Source organism: Nicrophorus vespilloides, unplaced genomic scaffold (genome assembly GCF_001412225.1).
Source record: "Nicrophorus vespilloides isolate i.1.1-1 unplaced genomic scaffold, Nicve_v1.0, whole genome shotgun sequence".
Lineage (NCBI taxonomy): Eukaryota > Metazoa > Arthropoda > Insecta > Coleoptera > Silphidae > Nicrophorus > Nicrophorus vespilloides.
In genome coordinates this window covers 1-25,645 of record NW_017095535.1, presented here as the reverse complement: position 1 = coordinate 25,645, position 25,645 = coordinate 1, and the positions used below count along the sequence as shown (strand labels likewise).

Genomic DNA, 25,645 nt, shown 5'->3' with positions numbered 1-25,645 from the left:
TACAAATACTGTGGGATTGGGATAAATCTCGGGATAATCTATTCCGTTTCCCCCCAATTGGCGTCCACGTCACCACCCTCGGGCGAATTCTCCAATGTGGAATATGTCGGAAGGCTGCTCGTTTTCAAACACTCGGATTCCTGTAACTCAATCAAACGAGAATTTCTAATTAAAATCGACGCTTCTGGTCGTGTAACTTAACTTAATTAAATCCATCAAACTTTACCTTATCGTTGTCCAATTCAATTAGCAGTGGGCAGAATAGAACGTTGATGAATCCAACTAGCCTCATCAACCAAGGGAATCCGATCGCGTGAACCGCCCTTCCTCCTAGAAGAGGTCCAAACGAGTATGCCAGACTGACTGAAGCTTGTTGCAAAGCGTAGATAGGCCCGTATTGCGAGTTTCCTCGTGTATCCACCAGATTAGCTAGTAAAGGTACCAAAGCGGCATCGACTACTCCGACACCTAAACCTAATCCGAAATGCGGGAGAGTCAAACCACCAATGCTGGTAGCTAAAGGAATAGCGCAACAACTAAGCCCGGTGATGATCATCGCGCTCAGAGCTATCCTCCACGCTTTAGCTGGAAACAATCCGGCGAAGTGAGAACCAATAAAGTAACCAATACTATCTGGTATAAAGACTGCTCCCAATTGCCACTTGGAAGGTGGAGGAGTTATAGTGGCCAGAAGCCACAAAGGCACGCAGGGCTCCAGAATAGCCATAGAAGAAGTACAAATGCAAATAGCTCCAGAAATAATAATCATATTCTTATCCTTCAGCAAGTTCACCCATTCCACACTGTGCGTGAATCGCTCCTGCGCAACTTCTTCCTTAACCAGTTGCGAATTGTAAATTTGTAAACCTAAAATTTCATTATTATACTCTCCATTCAAAAACATTACCAAGCACCAAACCTATGTTCATCGCAATTAAAGCCGCAATTAGCAAAAACGGTGCTGATTTTCCAATGAACTGGTAAGCCACTCCTCCTAGGGGATAACCAATCAGCACGCCCAAAGCTATACCTCCGAATGCAATAGGCATCACCCTGCTTCTGATTTCCTTTGGAAGAGTATCTGCTAACAGGCACATTCCGCTCACCGCGATCGCCGCAGAAGAACTTCCATGCAAAGCTCTGGCCAAAACCAGAACACCGTAATTGTGACCGTACGCGAACACTGAAAATGTATGCGTTTTCATCATTACATTAAATTTGTATACCCTTAAGTATTGATTATTGTAGAGTTAATTAAACTTATCGATTTAAAATAAATTATTTCGAAAAATAAAAGATGTTTTACTTACGCAAAGCCGCAAAAAACATATTGATGGATCCTAAGAATAAAGGTAGGTGATATCCTACTATGCTAGTTACATATCCGATGATTGGTGTAAATGCTAATTGTACGAAAGCTTTTGAAGCTAACAGTGCACCCAAGGGTCCATTATCCTTTTCCAAGTGTTCGAATTTCCTTTGTAACGGACTCAAACTTTCAATCTCCAGATCTTCGGTGGAATTTAAATCATTTGAAAACAGGTAATCGGGTATAATTGGCACTACAATATGATTTAATAAAATATTAATATAAAATCGTAGAACGATTCTTAACTCACCTATTACTGTTAGCAGGACATTGTCCAGGAAGAAGGATATGTAGACAACCAAGAAGACGAGCACTTTGGGGTTTTTGAGGAGGCCGAGGATGTTTACTGGCGGATGCATCGTCGGTTACTGAAGATGATGAAGAGTAAAGGAACAGGAGAGAGGTCCCATCTGGTATCAGCAGATTGTCCTCTCCTCTTGTAATTTGCGGTGGAATTGGTTCGAATGGGAAATTTACCGCACCGCTGCTCCCTCGCACTTAATAAAAACCCTATCAGCTTTGCGCACACTTTATTTTTCAATAGGCACACACACAGATTTTACGACTAGAAACGAATACGCTTATGTATTGCAATAAATTATGTTCGGTGAGCGACTTAAAATAATGCTTTGTGATCTTATCGACTAAAACAGAGGTTCTTAACTTTATTTCTTTCTGTGATTTTTATAGCAAATCAAAGAAAAATGTATTTGAAAATGAGCAAAACTTTTATTAATATAATAACCAATATTATTAAATATGTTTTAATTATTTGATTATTAATATAACTAATTGTAGCAGTAAATATTATTAAACATGTTTAGTTATATTTTATAATTATAGAAAAGTTAACTTCAAATTTGTTTATATAAAGAGTGCTTGTGTCACTAAATAACTTTGCAGTAGACGTGTTGTGACTGCCAGAGCGACAATGATAATTATGCAGATTGCGTGTAAGAATTTAAGAACCCTGTACTAAATCTAAATTATAATATATTTGGACGGTTTTGATAGGGCTTCGAATTTGATGATTCGAATCTTAAATTAACTTAGAATCTAGTGACTTTATCGGGAGTAGGTGTTTCACGATTGATGACTTGGAAGTCATCTTCCTCCTCTTCGACATGCTGAGCCATATGTCTGTTGCTGTAAAAATCGGTGGAAGGAGGCTGCAGAGGAGCTGCAACAGATCTCAACGAATTCGCTGCGCTTATTGCTGCCACGTTGACGCAATCGTAGACCGGCTGGAAAAGGGACTGCAAATATTTCTACCAATCTTATCAACAGTATATACGTATGACTTATAAAATCAATTAATTCAAGTTTGGAAACTCACCTGAGTTGAAGCCCTGTATATATCCATGGCGCTGGTTGCTGTAGCTAAAGATGGTAAAGCGCTTGTGAATCTCTCGCGAGCTGCGGATACCGTCATCAAGTAGGTTCTTGGGATGAAGATTACTCCTAAGAGGATTCCTGCAGTCGTGACCAAACCTAAGCATAACATGGGGTCCTTCCAATGGTCATCGAAGACAGCGTATCCTGGCAACCAGAAGCTCCAGCAGACTGCTATCAGCATTATTGCTATCGTGATGTACTTTCCTTCCTTGTAATTCCTCTGCGATTTTAGTACCAAAGGCGTCGTGAAAATGAGCAGAATGAGAAGTATCACGTTGTATGATAACAGATAGAGCAAAAGGTTGCCTCTGAACACATCCTCGCAATCGATCCTCAATTGCAGACTTAAAGCGCATTGGACAGCAAAAATAAACAACGTGAGGAAAGATTGCACCGATCCAGCTACATGAGACATAAATCCCACCTCTTTGGAAACAGTGGCCAGCAGGATGGTTCTTGCTAGCAGCAAGGAAAATGTCATCGAATAAGGCAAAGTGACGCACAGAGCTCTTCCCAAGTAAATACTATATCTACTAAACTTATCACCTTCAATTGCAAACGGTATTACTCCGCAAAACATAAAGGAAGTGCAAGCTAGTAAAAACATGGTCAAAAACGGATTTCCTTCGAGTACCTGTTTTTGGCATAGCTTAACCGTGATAAAACAGAAAATACTTAAACAGAAGAGTACTCCCAGCGCGGATAGGGCTATGAAAGCATAAACCCACGGTTCCGGACGCAGCGTTAACCCATTAAACGATGGATATCCAAAGAACTTGTTCAAGTCGAAAGACTTGAAGTTCTCGCATTCCAAGACGCACCTCTCGAACTCTTTGGTGCATCCTGCTTTGGTGCTATTTTCTATAGGGAAGCCGTCGTGCGAACTCAAGTTACCATCGATCGGATTGTACGTGAATGTCTTTACGTAATTCTGGAAAGCCGTTTGCTTCAAATGGGCGACTTCAGAAATATTCGCGTCAAGTTTTGCAGATGAAATGTTTTCAACCCTGTAGATGTTGTAAACAAATTCGTTTAAGAGAGGTTCAATCTTCAGCTCCTTCAGAATCCTCTCTGGTTGAAGTATCACCTCGTACAGTTGCCTCTCCATCTTGTTCCTCACGCAGTTCAATTTATAAACCGTTTCGTTGCAGGATTGTTGAATGAAATCAAACACTTCGTGAGCATACGTCAATACCGGATTGGCCACTTCGAAGAGTAATGGTGTTGGTAATACCTTCTGCGGCTTGTAAAACGTTTCCGATGGTTCCGAGTAAAGTGGTTGTATAATGTAACTACCGTCGGGAGGATCTGCAAATAATGTTAATGTAAATTTATAGTTTATAAATGAAGTTTAAGTACCTTCAACTTCAGATCCATCTAAAGGGACTAGAATGACTTGAGAATCGTTGTGGAATGTTAAGTGACGAAGAAGTGGACCGAACAAGTGTGCGTCTCCGAAAACAACCAGAGGATTTTTCGTGTCCAAGTTGTAAAGTCGTTTGCTTTAAAAAGTGGAATAATTATGTTTGTAAATTATTTATTTATTTTTATGCTTACTCGTAGATGATGAAATCCTTGACGCACATCCACTGTTTCCTAGTGATGCGGTAAAACTCTCTAAGAATGAATTGATCCGGAGTGACGACTTGGATGTTTTCCACCCAATTAAGAGCTTCCAGCAATTTGACAGCGGCTTTGATCAAGCTCGAGGTAAACTTCGGAAACGTTTTCGTTTCCACGTTGAGGAGTCTCGAGAACTTGTCCACTTTATCCGGAAGACCATCCGTAGACATGAAGCCGAGCAAATATCGATTTCTATGGTCGTGGTACATCTCGTAGATGGAACTGAAATAATCCTCCTGTCCTTTGACGCTGTACACCGCCAAACCAATCTCGAGCTCCTCATTCTGCTTGATATTATTCAGACGATCCGCTGTCCAAATTGCCGAATTGATGAGGGTCCTCTGTAGCGCCGAATTCATCCGGGATTCAATCAAGAATCCGATATTCAGATCTCCATCGCTCTTGTAAATCAGCGTGGACGCGGCGCAATGGATGAACACAAAAAATATCAGCCTCATTTTGCCTGTTTCCTCTCATCGGTGATTTTTCGGAAACGCAACTGGCGCAAAACGCTTCGTCAACTTCCTCTGGACATCAAGCCGCAACGGTCCGGTAACCACCGCCAATGGTACTTCACACACACACACACACACCTCAGCTTGCACAACTGCACGCACTTTACAATTATTATTTTTTCGTGTGTGCCCTCACAACCCAAAAAAATAATAAAACGAACTGAAAAAACTGATTTTCTCTTCGGAGGGCCCTCACATTCTTGTTGTTACCGTCGAGACGACTCACAACAAACTATTTACCTTCCTTGACGACCAAAAGGGATCGATACAAACTTACTATTGCTTCCAGAAATTGTAACTCGATATATGCATTCCACATTTCATTAAAATAGAAGAAGCAGAAAAAACAAATAGGGAAGGTCGAGAGGTGAAGGAATACCTACTAATGCTTAATAGTATTACGTCTATAGGTTAAAATAAAAACATACATTATAATTTGAGTGCTATTTTAGGTAACGATTTTAATTATTTAAATTTTTATTTATTGTGTTGTTGCTCTTAGAGAAAGACCTGTTCCGTTCTCTTCTTTTTCGGTTCTTGGTTTCGAGGGTTCCAGGATCCAGTATTTTCCACCTGTACATAATGTGGCAGTGGCAGTAGCCGGTGTCCACGACCTTCTTGTCGCGCCGCTATCGCAGTCCGTCTCTTCAGCTCCTCGAGTGCACTTCTTTTTCCAAAACGCACACCACCTCATCTTCTTCCTCGCCGTCGGTCTGTGATACACATTTTCAGCAGAGTTAAAGGTTCGTCCACACAACAATACTTTCAATTTACTATGAACTAATAATAATTACTACTTAACCAAAATTTATAGTAAAAATCATAAAAATCAAAAAATAAATATTATAATTTCAATTATTTAACTATTGCAAAGAACTATTGACCATAACTATTAACTAATGTTATTTTTGTATTGAATGATTAAGTTAGCAGAATTTGATGAATTACTGTTCCTCGCGATTAATCGTTATAATATCAAGGCTATCTGAAGACTTAATAGCAGGTTTTTCCGAAACCAAATTAGAGCAGTTTTTATCTCTTCCGATAACAATTTTCTTAATTACACTTTCAATTTTTAAAATGCAAATTATATGAATAATTAGCGAAACGTAAAAAAAACTTAAAAAATACTATATTAATTCAATATTTAATGTATTCATTTGATTATTTTAAATAATCTTGAAATTATTATTGAAAAAATATACAAATAATGTACGAAACGAGCAAAATTAAAACATTATTTCATTTAATATTAACATTGACGAATTTCATTGTTTTAATTACACTTGAAATAATAATGAATATTTTATTGTTGAATTAATGATTTAATGTTGAATAAGTAGACAAGGTAAAATAGATAGGTAAAAAAGGATTATTTAAATTGAAAATAACAATATGAATACCAAACATGCGTGTAATGAGTTTTTTTTTTACAAATGAATTCAACATGCATTACGACACATGTATTCCAATGAATTATTCAACCATTCAAGACTTGTAATCATATTTAAGAACCATTCAAGAATCAATTGAAATTTATTTGATTTAACTGTGAAATTGATTCAACTTGTTGATCATTTATTAATTTGTTTTTTTTTTAAATTTTGTATGCTTATTGGATTTTTCGACAATTTTACAATAACAACTATAAATTAAAATTCCGATATTCGTTTAATTTTCTTTCTGCTGATACTTTATATCTTTATTTTGGCTATAATTTGTACGGTTTTATTACCGGGCAGAGTCATCTCAGTCACCCATCAAATATAAGCATAAAACGCTGTAGCTTATTAGCATGGGTTGGTAGATTGCATGCAATTTATATACCTGCGAAAGGTAAGCTTCCTTTCAAATACAAATAAAATTCCTTGAGACGAATCAACAATCAACATCGCATTGTAAATTTATATACATAAAATAAGATCTGTTTTAATTAAAGCTTCCTTTGAAGATGATTTACTTTTATCAATTTAAATAATTTAATGAAATTCAAGGAAGCACAACTATATGGAATTATGTGTAATTAGATGAAGACCGAATACCTACGTTCGTTCAGAGACTCTTAATGCATAATCATAGCATGAAAGTGAATATTACTAATTGTTAACTATTAAATAATTATTAAATTATTTATTGGTTTTCAATGCAATTGTTCTTAATTTGAAAATTCAAAATTCACAATTATTGTTTGCTCATTTTTTTCATAAATTTATATTTTGCTATTAAATAGAATGTACATACTTTTCATTAAGCTTATTTACTTCAATTTAAATGATTGTATTCAAAGGATTTCAGCAAAAAAAATATTTAATGGATTTGTGTGTTAAAGATTTTAGGTGTTAGATCTAAAATCTAAATTCGTAATCATTGCAAAATCATTTTTTAATAAACTTAATAAATTTGAAAAAACATTTTTTTTTAATAATTAGTTGAAATTCTCAATTATTTATAGAAAATGAATACAACTAATTTTCTGTTTAACTATTAAACAAAATGTATTATTTTCATTAATATAGGTTTGAAAATCCCAAATTCACATTTACTGTATTCAATATTTTTTTTTAAATAAATCCATTAATTTTAGTAAAACTTTTATAATTTGATGAATAATTTAAGCTTTTATAATCATTACAATATTACAATATTGGTAATTTTTCTGTTTAAATAATAAATATTTTTTTAAATTAAGATTTATTAAAGAATATTTACTTTAATTTGTTGTTTAAATGAATTTAGTGGATTTGAAGAAAAAATGTTCTATTAGGATTTAAGCGTTTGTTTGTACTTAATTTAAAAAATCAGAACTATTAAATTATTTTGGCGTTTGTTCGTTCGTTTTTTATTTGAAAAACACCAAATTCACAATTAGTACATACAAACTTACATTCGTAATTTTATATTTAACTTTTAGTTTTGATGTATTTTTGTCATCGATGGAAACAAAGTCCTTCAATTTAAATTATTTAATAGACTTGATGAATTTTATCAAAGAACTAAATACATTTGTGTAATAGATGAAGAATTCACAATAAGTACAAGAAAAAATACATTTTTAATTTTCTATTTAACAGTATTAAAAATTAAGTGCTTTAATTATTTAATGAACTTGATAAATTTGAAGAAATAAGTAACTGCATTTAAATGTAATTAGATGAAGAAATTCTTCGTTGATGATTTGAAAACATCAAATTCATTACATTGACAGTCAGATTCGTTATTTTCTAATGAATTAATAATGACAAAAACATTATTACATCATTGAAAAATATGTACTTTAAATTAAATTATTTAATGGACTTTTCAAAATTGAAAGAATGAACTAAATGGATTTGAGTGTAATTAGATGAAGGATTTAGGCGTTCTTAATTTGAAAACTCCGTGACCGAATACGTGATATCATTGGGCATATAAGGTTTCTTTTAAATATTTATAGAGATTACGCAAATGCGATTTGAATTACCTCCTCGAGGGCGATCATTAAGTCCTTTAAGAAAAAGAAGCTCAATCATCAACGCCGTAAAGTGTTAACTGTGCACATCAAGTCATTAAGCGTGAACTTACATTATATTACATCATTGAAAGCTTTTTGTCTGAGCTTTTTTTTAAATTTGTTTTGGAGCATTACGCAACTGAATGCTTCAGATACATATTTTTTTTGTTATCCATTAGATTGCGTAATGCGGATGATCTCCTATCGGGAAGAGGTGGACAGGATGGAAACAGCCGTGACCTTATAAGTAATTAAGTGCGTAAGTGTCGGAGCGATCGACACGCCCTTTAAGTGGAAAGAAACCGACGGCTTTTTTTTGCCATCCGAAAATGTTAAATCAATTTTCATAACCGGTAATCCGGATTTTGTTTACACAAACTGGATCAGCTTTGTTTCTTTGTTTCTTCTACAACTTAAATGTCAAGATTGTTTGGTTATTTATGCCGGGTTAAAAAGTTTAGAATTTAATTACACTAGTTGGAACGTGATCAACCTTTTTTCTTCCCAATTCTTTCCTTGAATCGGATTTTCCAACAATGACCAATAAAGTTGACAACAATGCAAGGAGATAGTGTCCTTTTGTGTGTGTGTGTGTGTGGTTGTCGAAAATTAGCATACATTGGAACGGTTTTAATTCCTCTTTGAATCATCGGGTTCATCGTGTTCTTCGAAGACCGTTCATCCGACAAAATTAGCATATCATAACTCACTCATGATTTGTAGCGCTAATTTTTTAATAGTCAGTCGTAAATCACCTAATGGATTCGATTTCGCCATATCAAGATGACATTTTACAAGCTTGTAAATTGGTTTACCATTTATCTTTACAATTGGTTTGTCTTGTACCTTTTTAATCTTTCGCGATGGATGCTTATGCAAATTACTTACATTATATAACAATATCTCGCATAGTGCGGTTTTGCTAATATACCACACTGTTTGAAACCGGACTAATCATTCTCAAATTTTGTACTTAATTTGTTTTGAAAGTTTCAAATAGTACTATATCGCACTGTGCGAGGTATTGCTATACACAATAAAGTGAGGTCTTCGCAAAAAACAATAGTCTTTTGAAGGAAGGTTTGATAAAAAATAAGTAATTGGACCTCAGAGAATCCAATTGAAATTTCGTACACACTCGGCCTTTGGTCATTCGGGTCAATACTTTTCGAATTGTTCCTTGGATTGATCAGTCCCGCTTAGAATGACTAATAACGCAACAAACAACAAAACAACAATAATATTCTGCATCAGAGCCGAATGAAAAGGAAAACATTCCGTTAAACGGCCCAAATACTTGCGTCGACGGCGTTAAAAATAAACTTCCTTTTAACCTTGATAACGACAATGTTGCGTGTGTATGTATGTGTATATCTCGACTATAAACTACATAACAAGTTTTGTGAATGGCGTTCACAGTGATCGCTTTTTAATTGTCATCGATCCATCATCGTCATTTGCGGATTTTCTGTACGGCGATCGGGTTGAACGAACCTCATTCAAATTTCTTTTGCTTTTTTTTATTTTGCTCCTTTTCGGGCTTAACAGTTCATTCCCTCTTTATTTGACAGTAATTGTACTTAGGGGCATTTTTGGTATGTGAATGTGCACACGTCTGTCTGAGGTGTGCGCCGAATACCTGAACAACGCCAGGTGCAAGACCATCGGGCTCTTGGAAATATAAATATAAGCATTAAAAGAAGCTAAATCACAAGAAACGCAATGAATTTCGCATAAAATATAAACATGTCCAGAAACGTCTACAGTAGAAATAACCCAATCTTGAATTTGTTCTATCGTCTTTTATTAAGAAAACATGTTTGGTTGCTTGCTTTTTATCAAACAATAAAAAATATTTTCGACAAATGTGTATTATTTTTCTGTATCTATATTTCTATCTATAGTTTAATAAATAATAAAGACAGACGACATCTTCATCTAAGAAAAAACACAAAGCTGAATCAGAAAAATTAACTTGATACGTTTTGTCAATTTATTAATGTTTTCCTCATTTTTTGTCATTATCATTCTTAGATCTCTAAGTTTAGTTGATCAAAGTCGGTTTCTTTTTAGTAAATACATTTTTAACCACTCTGAACTCATTTTCTACTAAACATGATGTTGGAAATATAATTAAAAAACTTCTTTACTACCGCACATACTCTAAGTGAAGGAATATTTTTTTTGTAAAAAAAATTTGTTGGTAACCGTATTTAATTTTCAAATCTTCATATATTGTTAGTTCTTTAACTTTTACTTTTATACTTAAAATTATGAATTCACCTTAGAGGCACAGAAGTATATTAATTTTAAGAATATTTTCAAATCGGTGATTAAAGTCAGAAAAGAGAGATATTTGAGATACAGTCATAGCTCGATTATCGAAATCATATTTGAAAATATGTCTAAAGTTCATTGTTGCGTATACGGAATTATTGCATTTAACACTGATAGCTAAACAATAATACTTTTTTCAAAATCAGGATGAATAAATTAATAAAACGTTTTCTATGTTATTTAAACAACTTTTTTAAATCTTTGATTTTTAATGTTTTTTGGTACAAACTTCTTTAATTTCATCTTCATTTTCTTGTATCTTTGTCGTTAACAAGTTTTTTTAAAGTTTCCACGAAATGATTTTCATCGACATCTTAGAATACTTTCAATTCAACCATCGGCTTTAGTAACTTCATGTAGTTTTTCCAACAAGTTTTAACTGTTATATTCTCTTTATCATCTAGTTCAATTCAATTGCTCAATATTCGAATCATGTTGACAAAAATACAAGTGTCTCAAAATGTTATTGAAGAAGAGATTATTCTTCAAAATTATTTTTTCTTTTAGGACAAGTGATTAACAAACCAATAAGTAAATAACTCTTTGGAAACCTACGATATTCAATTTTATGGAATAAATATGAATAGTAAACTGTGATTTCGTTACATTGTACCTTGTTTTCAAAGCTGAATTTAAACTTTTCCTAAATTTATTTGTATAGAGAAAACTTGCCACAACTGCAGAACTAATAAATTCTGAGTCACTTATTTAACAACTTTCATCAATTACTTAAAATGCTTTATTCTGAATTGAATGAAGATACAATTTTAGTATCAATAATTTATTACTTGTTTGTAAACACATATAACAATGAGAAATTAACCGCAGTCTTTTCGTCCTTATAATTATTTATACGATTATTTTACACGGTTTTCTTGGCTCACATTTTATATGCAATTTACATACACCAGAAATCGTGAATTTAATACTTTTCCTTTTTATTTCTTCCAAATTTATTCAGCGATTGTGCAGAATAATTATCAGTTGGTAGTGTTAAATAATTGTCCATTTAAATAAAACAACACTTTTTTTTGTTATTGCAATATGTTTACGTAAGTTGGAATTTGGGTAAATTCGAAAGTGAATTTCTTTGCAGTTCCTAATCAAAGATGCGTCGTACGTTGGGAATTTGTTTCGTCTTCCTGCATTTTTCTGGCCTTGTGTGGGGCCACGGTCGTTTGATGGATCCTCCAGCTAGGAATTCTATGTGGAGATTCGGCTTCCCAAATCCTGTTAACTATAATGACAACGAGCTCTTCTGCGGTGGACGAGGAGGTGAGTTTTTGGTTTTGCTGCCTCAAGTAAGGGAAAAGTAATTCGATTTGTTTAGTCCAATGGGAGCAGAACGGGGGTAAATGCGGTGTCTGTGGAGATGCTTACAATGCGCCGGAGCCTAGGCCGCACGAGGCCGGAGGGCTCTACGCTAAAGGAATCGTGAGTAGGCATTACAGTGTTGGACAGGTGATCGATATCGAGATCGAATTGACTGCAAACCATTACGGACGTTTCGTAATCTACCTGTGTCCTAACAACAACGCCGCTCAGGAAGCCACGCAGGAATGTTTGGATCGGTATCCTCTGTACGTATCCGGAACTAGAGATGTTAACTACCATATTCCGGAGGATGGCAAGAAGAAGGCCATCTTCAGGTACAGCGTGCAGCTTCCACCGTACGTGACCTGCACTCAATGCGTTATGCAATGGACCTACTACACCGGAAACCAATGGGGCGAGTGCGGAAATGGCACCACGGCTCAAGGATGCGGTGAAGCTGAGACCTTCCGGAACTGCGCCGATGTTGCCATAGTATCGAATACAGGTGGAGCGAGACCGCCGCTCTTCGTTGGCGTCGACAATCCGTTCATTCTGTTCTACAGAGATGCGCGAAGACCGGAACCTTTCAACGTGTTCCCACTCGTCGTCAGGGATCAAGTTTGCGTTGCCAACTCTTTGTACAAGCTGATTCCGGGCATCGACGATTGGTGCCAAGTTAACTGCCTCAAGTATCCTCCAAATTGTCCAGCCAGAGTGTGCACTTGCCCGTAAGTAACCCCCCACATAAAACGCATCTCGTAACTTATGTTTCAATGTCATCGCAACTCGTTTGTAAAACACCTTTTTCTCTTTATTGCAGGAGCACATGCGATGCTATTGGCAAGTACGAAGGATTGAGAGACGTCGCCGTCCACTGCATGGACCAATGCTTGTACTACAAATCGAAATGCCCCAGGGACAAATGCCATTGTTACGAGGAATGAATTGCTCAAATTCCGACAGTCTTCCATGTACATTTTTTTTAGATACGGTTAAAGTTTTGTTTTAACACTTTTTACTTTTTTATGTGCCAATAATAAAGATCAAATTTAACAAAATTACTACCATTTTTATTACATCTATCCCTGTTATTTATTAATTACAATTTTTTCCATTTTCTTAAGGTTCATAAATCAAACATAAATATTTAATGGCAAACAAATTTAAAAAGTATACAAATCTCTGCTAAAAGTATCTCTATTATTGATTTTACAGTTTTCTTATTCATATTTCTCTAAATAATCCTAATTGAAATATAAATCAATTTCAATTAAGAATTTTTTTTTAAATATATTTCAAAAGAAACATATTTTATTTAAATTTAAACGAGAGAGAAGCTAATATGAATAATACATAATAGATGGCGCAACCGATATGTTCATGAAATTGCATATAATTTAAATCTACAAATGTACTTTCCATACCATTAGAAATCAAAATTTAAAAAAAGAATAAATTTACAGAATTTTAGTAGACTAAGAAAGGAAACCATTACGTAATATAGCAAACCCTTACATACACATTATTTTATATAATACAACTTAATTTACTTAAGACCTTTAGTATCTAAAGTTTTGATGAAGAGGAATTGATGATATTAATTGATACATTTACCTCAGATACATTGTGAGTTGAAAATATGGATACAAAATATATTGACAATTTGAATGATGTGAAAAGCGGACTTGATTTGGGCAAAGGTTTAGGTTACCATAGAACGTAGTGTTAATTCAGAGTTTCTTATAACGCGGTTTTCATATCGCCTTACTGTACATAGCTAGAGATATTATTATGCATTTGCTTATTTTCGTTATACTATGATTTAATATATTATAAATAAAATAATTTATAATTGAATTAATCCACTTTGGAAATCACTGTCTTAGACGAATACGTAAATTATTAATCTATCTAACTATATGTTTTTTTTTATCATTTAATTAAATAACTAAGAAATATTGAGGCTATACACTAACTTAATAACGGTATTTAAGAGAATTGGGATTAATGTTTAGACTACAAATTATATCAAACATTATTGTTATTAATTTAGTTTTGTATTTTTATTGCGAAAAGATATGTTTAAAGTAGAAGTAAATTTAATGTTACAGCTATATATTAATTAATTAATAAGTTTAATTAATTATTTAATTAATATATAGCTTAATTAATTAATTCGGTTAAAAGTAATTTAGATTGCCGTTAAAGTTTCAGAATTTTTTGTTGAAATTATTACAGCAATTTATCTAATACAAATATAACAAGGATTTTCAAGGATTTGGGTTCGAATTGCAAATGATATTGCATACATCAAACATCGTATTTCAGTTCATTAAAAATTTATTTTACATTATTATTTTTTTTATCTTATAAAAGTTACTTAGAAACTAGAGACATTTAGTTGCCCAAGCAACAACAAGAACTTACTGGGTATGATTAGAAACAAATTAATTTAAGAATAATTAAAATAATAATAATAACGGGATTTTCCTTTGTAAATGTTTAAGTTAAAGCGTCATTAAAGTTTATAAAAAAATATAGATATATATATACAAAAGGTTTATTTACGTTTCTCGCATTTTTTTTTCTTCTTTTAATTTTTCTTCCGGATTTAAATACGTCTTTTAAAGCTAATTTGTTTTCATATTTTGTTTACATTACGTTCCAAAATGTTCACGAATTTCGACATATTATTACATATTAACGATCCGCAAAGTGTTTAGGATTAATTGCACTTTTAGTCACACGATTCTCTGTTTAATTACAAATACTTATGATTCGGATATAGCGAGTGTTCATTTGCCGCTGTAGTGGCTTCCGATGTGGGACGGTGGACCCCTGTGCTTGTACCTGCTTCCTGGTCTGGAGTGAACTATGGCGTAGTGATCGCTGTGCGAAGACACCGACCTGTTCGAGTTCATTGTCGAACCACCAGATGTGTAGCCTTTCGGATGTTGTGGAGCACCGTTCAAGGAATACCTAAAATGTTTAAATTGTTAATAATTGTTATTGTCAAGTATTTAGTTTTGAGATTACCTTGAGCCGTATTGACTTCCGTGCCAGGATCTGTAAGGATCGTAGTCCTCGATGATGCTGGGCTCCTTCTCGATGATCTCCGTTCTCGCGCACGCACACGTCATCGCCGAGCAGAGGAAGATGTTGATGATGAGCATTATGAGGAAGAGGATGCCCAAAGCGACGCACAGCCATAGCAACCAAGAGGGATGGACGCCGTTCTCATCGCATAGCTCTTGAACCAACGGACTATCGCCTGGATCTAACACGAAGACGCTCGTGGCGGCCATCAGCACGCCCTCATCTGTTATCAGAGCCTTGGCAGATCCATCGGCGATGCACATGGGCTCCGGGCAGGAGCCTTTGCACAATCCGACGTCGCACTGCAAAAATTATAAACATGAAATACCAACATTTCAACAATGAAAGTCTTTATTACCTGGAAATGAACTTCGGAGCTTTCAGGGAACCTGAACATCGATTGAAGCTCAGCATCCGCTGTGCTCTTCTTGTCATTGTACACGAAGCCTTTGATGACGTTCGGATTAACAGGGCAACCTCGATCGTCTATCAGGGGGACGCTGCTGTTCAGTTTGTTGAAAGCGAAGCAGCTCTTCACCCTAAAGCCGTAGGTTCCATCGGATCTGGAGATCTCCGCTCGCAGCGTGTAAGGTCTGCTATAGACCGCCTGGGTTATCCTTTTGCCTGCGTCCAGAAGCCTCAAAGATACCAGCGACGTTTCGTTTCGGGCATTCTTGAAGCCTGCCTTTCCGCAAGTTATCACGTACAACTTGTCGTCGGCCAGCTCCAAAGTTCGGTGAATTCGTACTGCTATTGACACGGAACGTTCTTCAGTTTTCTAGAATTAAAAAAAATAAAATAATTACAAAATCATTATTATGCAATAAGTCAACACTAACATTATTCTATAACAATAATAAATACTTGAAAAAAATTATAAATAAATAAATTGAAGAAAAAATACAAGAATTCAGCAATTTCCACATTGTATAAGGAAATATAATTAAAGACTTTAATTATCAATTATAATATTGAAATATTCTAATCTAGCGTTTCTCAACTTTTTTTGTTAAAATCGTTTTGACACAAGGTCCCAAAATAACGGAAAATTATAGCTTTTTCTAAACGAAAAGCAACAATTCTAATGATAAAATTACCATTAGTATTGTACTTTGAAGTAAAATGATCCAAGAAAGTTAAGCCTTGGAGTTACAATCTTAAAAATTCTCCTGTAGTAAAATTTGCGTTATGTAAGACTATGTATGAATGAATCCTCGATAAATTGTTGCATAGAAGGCAGAAAGATTATCTTTTGTTTTTAAGTATACAATAATTATTACTTTATTACTTATTTTTGGTGATAAATCTACAATATTTCGTTAATCATTATTGTTTATGAAAAAAATGTGTGCAATTTTCTAATCGCGTTATAAAAAATCCGTGTTATACATGTAGTTAGATGAAATTATTTATTGTTTTGACATATGTATAGTTTCTAAAACTAATTTCCTTAATCATTGGTTAATAATAAATTAATCCATGCTTAAATATTACCATAGAAAGTAAATAACTCATTCGATATACTATGTAACCTTTCTACGACAAAGTTAATGATCTATGAATTCTGATTTGGAAGTACAAGTATTTTGGTTTCTGGGCCAAATCACTACGTAATTATGCAAGAAGTAGTACTAAATCAAAATCGCTCTTAAATGCCATCTCATTGGGAATGCGCAAACAGTTCGAATGTTCATATATTTTTTTTCTCCTTCTTCGGTCCGTGTTTTGCTTTTACTTTCCTCTTGTTGTGCGTTTCTTTTGCAAGGACAGGGCTCAGCGCACCTGGGAAGGACATAGTGCACTCGACTCGAAGTGGAAAAAAAGGCACTTGCATTCCGTGCATTATAATTGTTAAAATTTAATGCGGCCATTAATAATTTCGCTGTTTGCCGACGAGGCGAGGCGAGGCGAGGTAAGCAGCTCCGGGCTTCGAAGTGCTGAATTAATTTCTCCAACATTAATAACAATCATTTTCAACGTCTGAACGTTTCATGTTTTATTATATTTACAGTCGGCGAACTTTGCAACAATAATCGCTGTATCAATTTCGAAGAAAATGGGACAGGTAAATGTACGTGCATAAATCTCGTCGCTCCTGTTTTATTGTTCTTATTCGAATTTAATATATGTAAATAGAAGCAATTTGCGATTATTACGCTTCGTCTGAAGATTATCAAATAACATAAGAAAATGTAATAAAAAAAGAAGATATTTTAAACTGGCTTTTGTCAATCTAGAAGAACAAAGCGAACGCTGTATTGAATGCATAAAGGATAACAACTTTCTGCTTTAAGAGAATTTCTCTTGAATATTGCTGGAGGTGAGCGACGTTGAAATCTGACTCGGATTTTCTTTTGCGATCGGAAACGGGAATAATATGTAAAGCGTTTGCGGTATCGTAGTTATTTTAAAGAGAAAGGATTGGTCTAATCTAAGAAGTTAACTGAAAAGGCAAGTATCCAAACATGTCCTGTTGTTCATTTCGCCTTGTGCCGTTATCCTTCGTTGCTAAAGCAAGGAGGAAATGATGCGAAACTAATTCGATTATTCTCCGGATTCACGCAGTAAATGGATTGAAGGTAAAAATGTATTAGGCGTTCGGAATAGAATCAATAATTGTTGGGAATAAATGAAAGATGAATAATTGGTGTTAACGAAATGCGGCCTGACGTTTATGGTCTTTTGTCTAGGAATGTTAAATGTACGAAGAGAACTAATAATTACATTTGTTTCCCAACTCACGATCGTCTGAGACCATCGATCGTGTACGTACATACAAACAAAAGACGTTCTTCAAGGATACATTTGTCGGTACTATTGTTTCTTCTATTTTATTTCATTTACAATTATTTCTAGTTTTGTTTCTAATTTATTTTAATCTTAAAAATATTAACTACGTTTGTTAAAAGTTTTTCAACTAACTGATCAATGATCCAATTTTTTCAATATTTTACAAATTAATACTATTAACTAATTATTCAACCATCCAAAAATTTTACTTTTTTAAACTGTAAACGATATATCTTTTAGAAGAAACATATTTGTTTTATGTAGTTTAAAGGTATTCATCTTTCAATTAGTTTTCAATGGGATTACTTTAAATTGTTGTACGTGGTAATGTAATAAAGTGCTGTGTCGTGCAACATGTTAATAGTATAACGGATAGATGTAAAGGTTGAATCGCATTAGGTGATATTTGCCAAGTTCATTGTGTTTTATGCCTGTGTACCAACTTAATGTAATAATACAACATACGATATATCCAATAACAAGTGGTTGGTATTCATGAAGACCAATCAACAGTGAAGTCGTAACGGTGTATCCATATTACATATAAAATGCGATGTTAAGGGAATCTGTCGTAGGCGTATACGAATTTATATACAGTGGAACCTCGTTTAACTAGCACCTCACATAACGAGCACTTCGATTAACGAGCAAAATTAATTGTAAGAAAAAGGACTCTTTTAACGAGCGACGTTTCGCATAACGAGTAACGATGAGAAGAGAATTCTCAAATTACGCGCCTGCTTCATCATTTTTAAAATTTGTGTACATATATTATGTGCATTTTTGAATATGTTTCACTATGCGAGTAAAAATCCGGAAATTCCACTGTATATAAAAATGGCATATAATTAGGAAGGTCTAAATTTTAGATATGTCATTTTAGATTCTCAAAAGATATGTGAAATACATCAATATCATAGTATCTAAGAATAAGCATATATTGACAAATAAATCCTCTAACTACAGTCACTAAAAATAGTGACATATATTGTTTTGAGCTGGTACATATATGAACTGTTACGTTCTAACAGATAACATTTTTAATTAACGTCGTTTTTCAGTGTTTTAGTCCTCTGTTTTGATAATATAAGACCACTAGGCGGTAGCTGGCAAAATTGTGCTTGACACAAGTTAAGTGAAGGATATGGAGGTTTTAAAAGTAGAAGAATTCGTTAATTACAAAATTCAATACGTAAGTTGTCAGTTCGAAACAAATTTGCCTCCAAATTATAAAAAATCAATACAATTGAAATACATCAGTCATAATATACATAGGAATATGCGTATAGTGAAAAACTAATTTCCCTAAAGTAAATAAAAAAAATATGGTGATATTATTATTTTAAGTTGGCACATGTAATATCACTTTTTGAAAGAATATACAAATAATTTCTTATTCAGAAAATTCAATATATTATTTGTGAATTTCAAATTTTGAAGGTGTATAAATGACGATGTGAGGACTATAAATTACAGTGTGTATATGAATATAGGTACTTCCCTAACATCTGTTATTTATAGAGAAATACACATTTTTTTAAATTGGTTCATATTGTCACTTTTTGATATACATTTTTTAAGTTGGTGATCTGTTATTCATTTACTAATTATAAAATTCAATAATTTGTTTTATGAGTCCGAATATAAAATTCAATACAATTTTATGTGAAGGAATTAAGTTGCAGTGTGTATATGAAGCAATAAGGGTATTCCTTTAACCTCATTCACTTATAGTGTTACTGTCACTTTTTGAGATACATTTTTTAAGTTGGTGATCTGCCACTTTAATTTTTAAGTTGATACATAAAATATAATTTTTTGTAAAAGAACATTAATAATTTCCTAATAACAAAATACGGTACGTGGTTTGTGCGTTTGAAACACTGGTCATATATAAAAAAAACGAATTGGATGTGTATAAGAAAATAGGTACTTCCCTAACGTCTGTCATTTATAATGAAATACACAATATTGTCACTTTTTGACATACATTTTTTAAGTTGGTGATCTGTCACTTTATGAAAGAAACACTATTAATTTGCTAATTACAAAATTCAATAATTATGTTAAAATTCAATACAATTTTATAGATCTGCAGTACGATGTTGTTGTGCGTATATGAATAAGGGTATTACATTTTTTAAGTTATCAATTTTTGTAAAAAAAAACATTATTAATCACAAAATTCGGTACGTTGTTTGTGTGTTTGAAACTTAGGTCAAATTTAAAAAAAAGTAAATAGAATTGGATGTGCATACTAACTGTCACTTTTAGAATATATGCCAAAAAGTTAAGTTGAACAACTGTCGTCTAACAAATTTTAAAATAAATATTGTGAAATAATTTTTTTAATTGGTACAAATATAAATATTGAAAACAATTAAAAAGTGCTAAAATGCGATGCTATTCATAGCATGAGACGTATTGTAAAAAATATAGTGAAATGAATGCTAAGTTGATATTCATATAGTGAATACTATTAATGTTATAATGAAAAAAAATGGTAAGTTGGTAGTGAGTTCCAATGATCCACCTGGAGTTGGTATTGAGAATGAACTGGTGAATGGAGTGTGGATGACAAGGGAAGAAGGTGGAGATTGGATAAAATCGGATGGAATGGTCATAAATCGAATTAGAAATATGGCTGATCGCTTCGGATGCCATCGAGAAATGTTATTTACAACTTTATTATCATAATTGCGCAGAATGCGATTGAGCGTGCTGCGATTTCGCGCAATCATCCATCCGACCCTTTCCGAACCGAGCATATATCTATATGTACTTAAATACATAACCGGAGGAATAAATAAAGCGAAATAGTAATAATAATGGTAAAGAATGAAGAGAAAAAACAATAAATGGGCGAGTAACAGTACGAAGCAGAATTTCATGAATATTTCATTCTCAAAGTGTGTGTGTACCTACATACATAACGCTGCACATGTTCATGTAAATATGCGTTGGTTTTGTTACAAGGTTGACACATACACACACTCACAGCGAACGCATACTCTAGCAATGACGACATTAAAATATATTGCTATCTTCACGTATAAAAGTTACTTTATAACCCATAGCCATTGTAGTCTGCACGCTTTTAAAACCCAAAGCCTCGTAATGAGCCAACTCCAGTTTTTTTTATAGCGTCCAGACTACAAATTGCGCACAGTTGGAAATTAACCGCAATACATATTTGTTTTTTTCCATTTATATCGCTTATTTGAATCCTTTTAGCGAGGCAGATTATTAGGAAGGATACACACACGCTGCTTTATTATATTAATCAAAAGGAAATTGGCTTCTGCTACAATGATGCATTGCAACAAAAATAAACAAGGAGAAGAGAAATAGAACAAACAACAAACAGGACATAGCTCAATCGGTATTTTTACGTTTCGTCGCTAAATATTTCACGCCGCATGAAACGTTTCGATTTGAACATTGAATAATATGCTGTAGTCTAACTGTAACCGGAGAGATCTAATGCGGCATAAGGACACGACCTCTGCGAAATCGTAAATACGTTATATAACACCACCTATGTAAAAGGGAACGAGGCAGCACGAGCGGACCGAAAATCTATATACATCCAAGCAGTCTTAAACAATATACATATATACACACACAAATATATATATAACAATATGTTGGGTTTTACTTGATTAAGCAACTCGGACACACCTCTCGAACATAGATTCTCGATCTAAAAACTCGTTACCGGATTGGAAACACTGTGCATAGTTCTCTTGCAAAATTACAAAACAGAAAAAAAACTGGTATTCTTTTTCGTGATAAATCACCGCGCCTGTCTTAATTTCAATTAGTTGCTGTTGTTGTTATAGCTTTTGTTTCGAAACCATCGCATTCTTTAATCGCTAGATTATAATATTTTATCTTGTCCCGATTGTTCAATAATCCATGAAATATTTGATCAATTTCTATTTTTCTTTTAAATTGAGTAATTGGTTGCAAACGATAATGATATCTATTTATAAATAAATATTTTTTTTATTTGTTTCACGTCACGTAAAATTGTAATTATGAAACGATTTAATTTTTAATTGATAATCAATATTGTGTTTTATCGGACCCATCATCGTTTTTAATTACTTTAATTTAACATGCAGCATAGTATTAATTATAAATATAGTTTATGAAGACAAAATAATAGCAGAAAATATATTTAATATCTATTAATCAAAGCTAATTCATAATAAGCAAAATTTGAGATATATGGATATAATTTTGCATAGAACATAAATACAATTTGAAATAATTATATAATTGTATTAGGAAGTAAATTGGTTTTCACGGATAGATAGCATTATGTTTGTTTTGAAGGACTTCTGTCAATGTTATTGCTTTTTGACATTTGATAGTTGTCACTTTTCGCTTTCTATAGGAGCAAAATGCGCGTAATTAAGTTAGTTTAAGGTCAATACATGTTACAGTATTGCAATAACGAACATTTTCGACATATTTTACTTATTAATTTCTGAAAAGGAAAGAAAGGCATCTCAGGCTCATCAAAGAAATATGTGAAATTTATGGTGTCAGAATTGAAAAAACTAGGAAATAACACAAATTTACTTTGCTTTTTCGGGACAATATTCCGTTAAATCGGGACAGTAATCGTTTGTGAGTCCCTGTGGCGCTGGGGATGTTGCATATAATCAGCAAACACTTCTCTACCATTTGTCTCGACGGAAAAGAGTCCCCATAACACTTATCAAACTATTGCTTTGCTTGAACGGTATTTTTCCCATCAAAAAGCAATGCACGAAATTCAGATTTGTCCATTGTTTAGAAAATTACAAAAGTAGCGTCACTAAAACCACTGTAACTTGTAAACGATTGCCATGAAATTTTAAAAAGCGTCGTCTGAAGGTTGGTACTTCCTAAAAATCAATCCATATGATAGATAGAACTATATGAACTTATCCTACAAACTTATTGAGTGAGTTGTTATGCATAGTATAGTTTTGTAAGTTGTTTTATTTTGTACAATTGATTAAATAAAATATTAAGAAAACACTAATCCTGAATTGTTAGTAAACCTTCGGATAATTGTGCCAGCCGCTTAATCGGGACAAAACTAGTCCCTATTTGACCCGATTAAGCGGAATCGACTGTAATAATTAATTAATTTATTTTAACTTATTTAACTTTTTGAGTCAATAAATTTTCCAATTATCTATTATATTACTGTTAAATATTATTCTTGCACACATTTATATAGCGATATTTTTTTGTTATATTTGTACAACTTATGAGATTCTCATATAACCTGTTCAGGTTCTTTTTTTGAAGTTATAATAATAAATTCCGAGAATACGGGAAAACAAGTGGTAATATTTCAATGGCTTTAAAAAAATACTAATTATTAATAATTGCTACAGGGTTTTAAATTAAATATTTATAACACAACTATTGTTAAACTCGAATAACTTTGTAACATAATGAATATAAATAATTCTCGTATCATATTTTTCTTTGTAAATATTACAAGTACAGTTTCTGAAAACTTGTTTATGCTTCTCCATCTTCCTCTCAAGTACATATTATTAACATTAAACAAAACGTGTACACGCATTACAGCTAGATTTTTCTATCCTGAACACTCCTTCGACTTTTCTTCCACTCACAGGTTATATAATTGGTTGTTACGATAGACATTTTTATATATATTTATTCAATTCCTCGAGGCCTTCTTCGACTTTTAATTGTTAACCTTATACACAAATAAATAATAATGAGAAAAAAGGAATAAAAATAAAGGATTATACCGCCATTGTCCTCCGTATAAATCGATTAATTGAATTGTAGATTGTCGTTGCATTCAGTGTCGGTGACTAAGAATTTAAAAATAATAATAATAGCAAACGTAGCGTGCGGTTTTTCATGCTTAAAATGATGTGACGCAGACGTTACGCGATTTACAAACGAAATCCACAAGGATTTCCATGTAGTAATCATAAAAATATTGTTGCATTAAGCATTGACTGGTCTTTGCGGAAACGAATTAGTCAACGTTTGCAATTTTGTTATTAACATTCCATTTGAAATTGTTATGATGTTTATAATTGAATCTAATTTATAATAACAATTTTTAGAACTAATAAAAATGGAATATTTTTATTTAATATATTTTATTATCTAAGAAAACATAAAAATGTCTTCTGAATATTTTTTTTAAATTATTTTCCAAGTAATAATTAAAATATTATATTTTTTATAGCAATGAGAAAATTAGCATTTGCTTTTTGGTCATTAATTCTACAGTTGGAATAATTAAAATATAATTGTAGTTTAAAAATTAGTAAAATAAAAGAATATAAGTTAAAAATAAATCAAATAATATTAAAAAAAATAACATTTGAATTTCCATAAAAATGTAATATTTTAAAGAATTTTTATAATTAAGAAAATTATATGAGCAAGAGTTATTAAAATTCCATTGAGAATAAATACGATTTTATATATTGGCTTGGCAAGAAAATAATTTCGGTTTCATAGTGTGAAATAAAACTGTTATTTTTTGTATAAAAGTCATGAACTCTAATCGATTATTTAATTTCCATTTTGTGTCCTTATGCAGCTTTTTCAAACTTCGAAATAAATGGTAATCTGAACTCATGGCAACATATGGGGTTCAGATTACCACAAAATGGAAATTAAATAATATGCGAGATCACTTCCCAATCAAGCTCCAATAATTTTCCACGATTTACCATTGTTTTGTTGAAACACGATTTGCCAATTCTGAACATTATTATTTATTGCTTCCTTTAGTTACATTAGTTGTTGACAGTAAACATCTAAATTGATCGTTTGGTTCTTTGGATGGAGATCAAAATATAGAACATCTTTGTAAGTCCACCAAATTGATAGCATGATCATTTTTGATGCAATTCAGTTTTGATGAGGTTTGTACTGGTTCATCATAATTGTTTTTGAATGATATTATTGGAATGTTTACCATTTTTCATCACCAGTGACGATTCATTTAAAAAACTGACGAATTCATTCGTGTTTCAGATGGATATCATCAACATCATAAACTTGACTTATCTCTTTGTGAAACTCAACAGGTTACTTTCTTTTACGGATATAAAAAAGTAATATATGATGAAAATGTTTGTTTCTAAACTTTTAAAATTGACTATTCAAGGAAGCTTAAAGTGATATCTTTCAAATGACAAAAATGCTAACAGAAGACTTTCAAAACAAACACAACATTATCTATTTGTGAAATCCTAAATTCCTTTTTTAACAACTCAATATTTTTTGTACAGTTTTATTGTAATGTTCTAATATCCTTCTAAAATTTCGTAAAAAGTAATATGAATTTCTGTTCATAATTTCAAAACAGTATTGGAATATTGAAATATTCATGTAATTTATGGTAAAAAAGTAATATAAGACAAAAAAATATTCTTAGCTATATTTTCTCTATCTATAAATATGATATTTGAATTAGTATTTCATGATTGATAAATTAATAAGATTTTTTTTCAGATAATTACAATTTTTTAATTAAATATAATGATTTACAATTCTGTATATCATTAAACAATAAGAGAGTGATTTTACAATAATATTTTTGTAATATTTGGTAAAAGGTAGTATTAGGTAAACCAATGTAATTATAAAATTTAGCAAATATTAAAGAAATTTTATAATAAAAAAATTAAATACCTTTCATGTAACAAAAAT

At 32.6% G+C, this 25,645-nt stretch overlaps 4 protein-coding genes across 8 annotated transcripts; 1 reads left to right on the top strand and 3 right to left on the bottom strand.

The window, feature by feature from the left end:
* Window positions 1-28: 28 nt before the first annotated feature.
* LOC108569442 (synaptic vesicular amine transporter-like) lies at window positions 29-2,092 on the bottom strand. The gene is made up of 5 exons (XM_017931000.1): window positions 1,620-2,092; window positions 1,311-1,562; window positions 920-1,183; window positions 227-867; window positions 29-140 (listed from the first exon to the last, which is right to left on the bottom strand). The coding sequence occupies exons 1-5, from the start codon at window positions 1,726-1,728 to the stop codon at window positions 39-41; spliced, it is 1,368 nt and encodes a 455-aa protein (XP_017786489.1). The 5' UTR covers window positions 1,729-2,092; the 3' UTR covers window positions 29-38.
* An 87-nt stretch (window positions 2,093-2,179) lies between these two features.
* LOC108569460 (protein bride of sevenless) lies at window positions 2,180-5,157 on the bottom strand. 4 transcript variants are annotated; one of them, XM_017931021.1, is made up of 4 exons: window positions 4,322-5,157; window positions 4,124-4,266; window positions 2,706-4,072; window positions 2,180-2,637 (listed from the first exon to the last, which is right to left on the bottom strand). In XM_017931021.1, exons 1-4 carry the CDS (start codon window positions 4,843-4,845, stop codon window positions 2,419-2,421), a joined length of 2,253 nt encoding a protein of 750 aa, XP_017786510.1. In that variant the 5' UTR covers window positions 4,846-5,157; the 3' UTR covers window positions 2,180-2,418. The 4 variants fall into 4 exon arrangements, with proteins under 4 accessions (XP_017786510.1, XP_017786518.1, XP_017786527.1 ...); XM_017931029.1 differs by having other exon boundaries at window positions 2,180-2,625; XM_017931038.1 differs by having other exon boundaries at window positions 2,180-2,613.
* A 251-nt stretch (window positions 5,158-5,408) lies between these two features.
* LOC108569506 lies at window positions 5,409-13,070 on the top strand. 2 transcript variants are annotated; one of them, XM_017931089.1, is made up of 5 exons: window positions 5,409-5,645; window positions 11,826-12,004; window positions 12,060-12,309; window positions 12,379-12,771; window positions 12,864-13,070. In XM_017931089.1, the coding sequence occupies exons 2-5, from the start codon at window positions 11,839-11,841 to the stop codon at window positions 12,985-12,987; spliced, it is 933 nt and encodes a 310-aa protein (XP_017786578.1). In that variant the 5' UTR covers window positions 5,409-5,645; window positions 11,826-11,838; the 3' UTR covers window positions 12,988-13,070. The 2 variants fall into 2 exon arrangements, with proteins under 2 accessions (XP_017786578.1, XP_017786569.1); XM_017931080.1 differs by having other exon boundaries at window positions 12,060-12,771.
* A 1,559-nt stretch (window positions 13,071-14,629) lies between these two features.
* On the bottom strand, window positions 14,630-15,917 carry LOC108569484 (the record flags this gene model as incomplete). Its single annotated transcript, XM_017931057.1, is given in 3 exon segments — window positions 14,630-15,022; window positions 15,080-15,441; window positions 15,498-15,917. Coding segments are annotated over 3 exon segments (966 nt in total), but the record flags the coding sequence as incomplete, so codon positions are not given.
* Window positions 15,918-25,645: the final 9,728 nt, after the last annotated feature.

Bases quoted from the DNA above. Each gene is read 5' to 3' on its own strand.
- LOC108569442 (XM_017931000.1), bottom strand. From the start codon at position 1,728: ATGCATCCGCCAGTAAACATCCTCGGCCTCCTCAAAAACCCCAAAGTG. The intron at 1,563-1,619 runs GTGAGTTAAGAA...ATCATATTGTAG, and splicing joins TGTCCTGCTAACAGTAATAG to TGCCAATTATACCCGATTAC. The intron at 868-919 runs GTTTGGTGCTTG...ATGAAATTTTAG, and splicing joins TTTAATTGCGATGAACATAG to GTTTACAAATTTACAATTCG.
- LOC108569460 (XM_017931021.1), bottom strand. From the start codon at position 4,845: ATGAGGCTGATATTTTTTGTGTTCATCCATTGCGCCGCGTCCACGCTG. The intron at 4,073-4,123 runs GTACTTAAACTT...CATTATTTGCAG, and splicing joins AGATGGATCTGAAGTTGAAG to ATCCTCCCGACGGTAGTTAC. The intron at 2,638-2,705 runs GTGAGTTTCCAA...TAAGATTGGTAG, and splicing joins TATACAGGGCTTCAACTCAG to AAATATTTGCAGTCCCTTTT.
- LOC108569506 (XM_017931080.1), top strand. From the start codon at position 11,839: ATGCGTCGTACGTTGGGAATTTGTTTCGTCTTCCTGCATTTTTCTGGC. The intron at 12,005-12,059 runs GTGAGTTTTTGG...CGATTTGTTTAG, and splicing joins CTTCTGCGGTGGACGAGGAG to TCCAATGGGAGCAGAACGGG. The intron at 12,772-12,863 runs GTAAGTAACCCC...TCTTTATTGCAG, and splicing joins GCCAGAGTGTGCACTTGCCC to GAGCACATGCGATGCTATTG.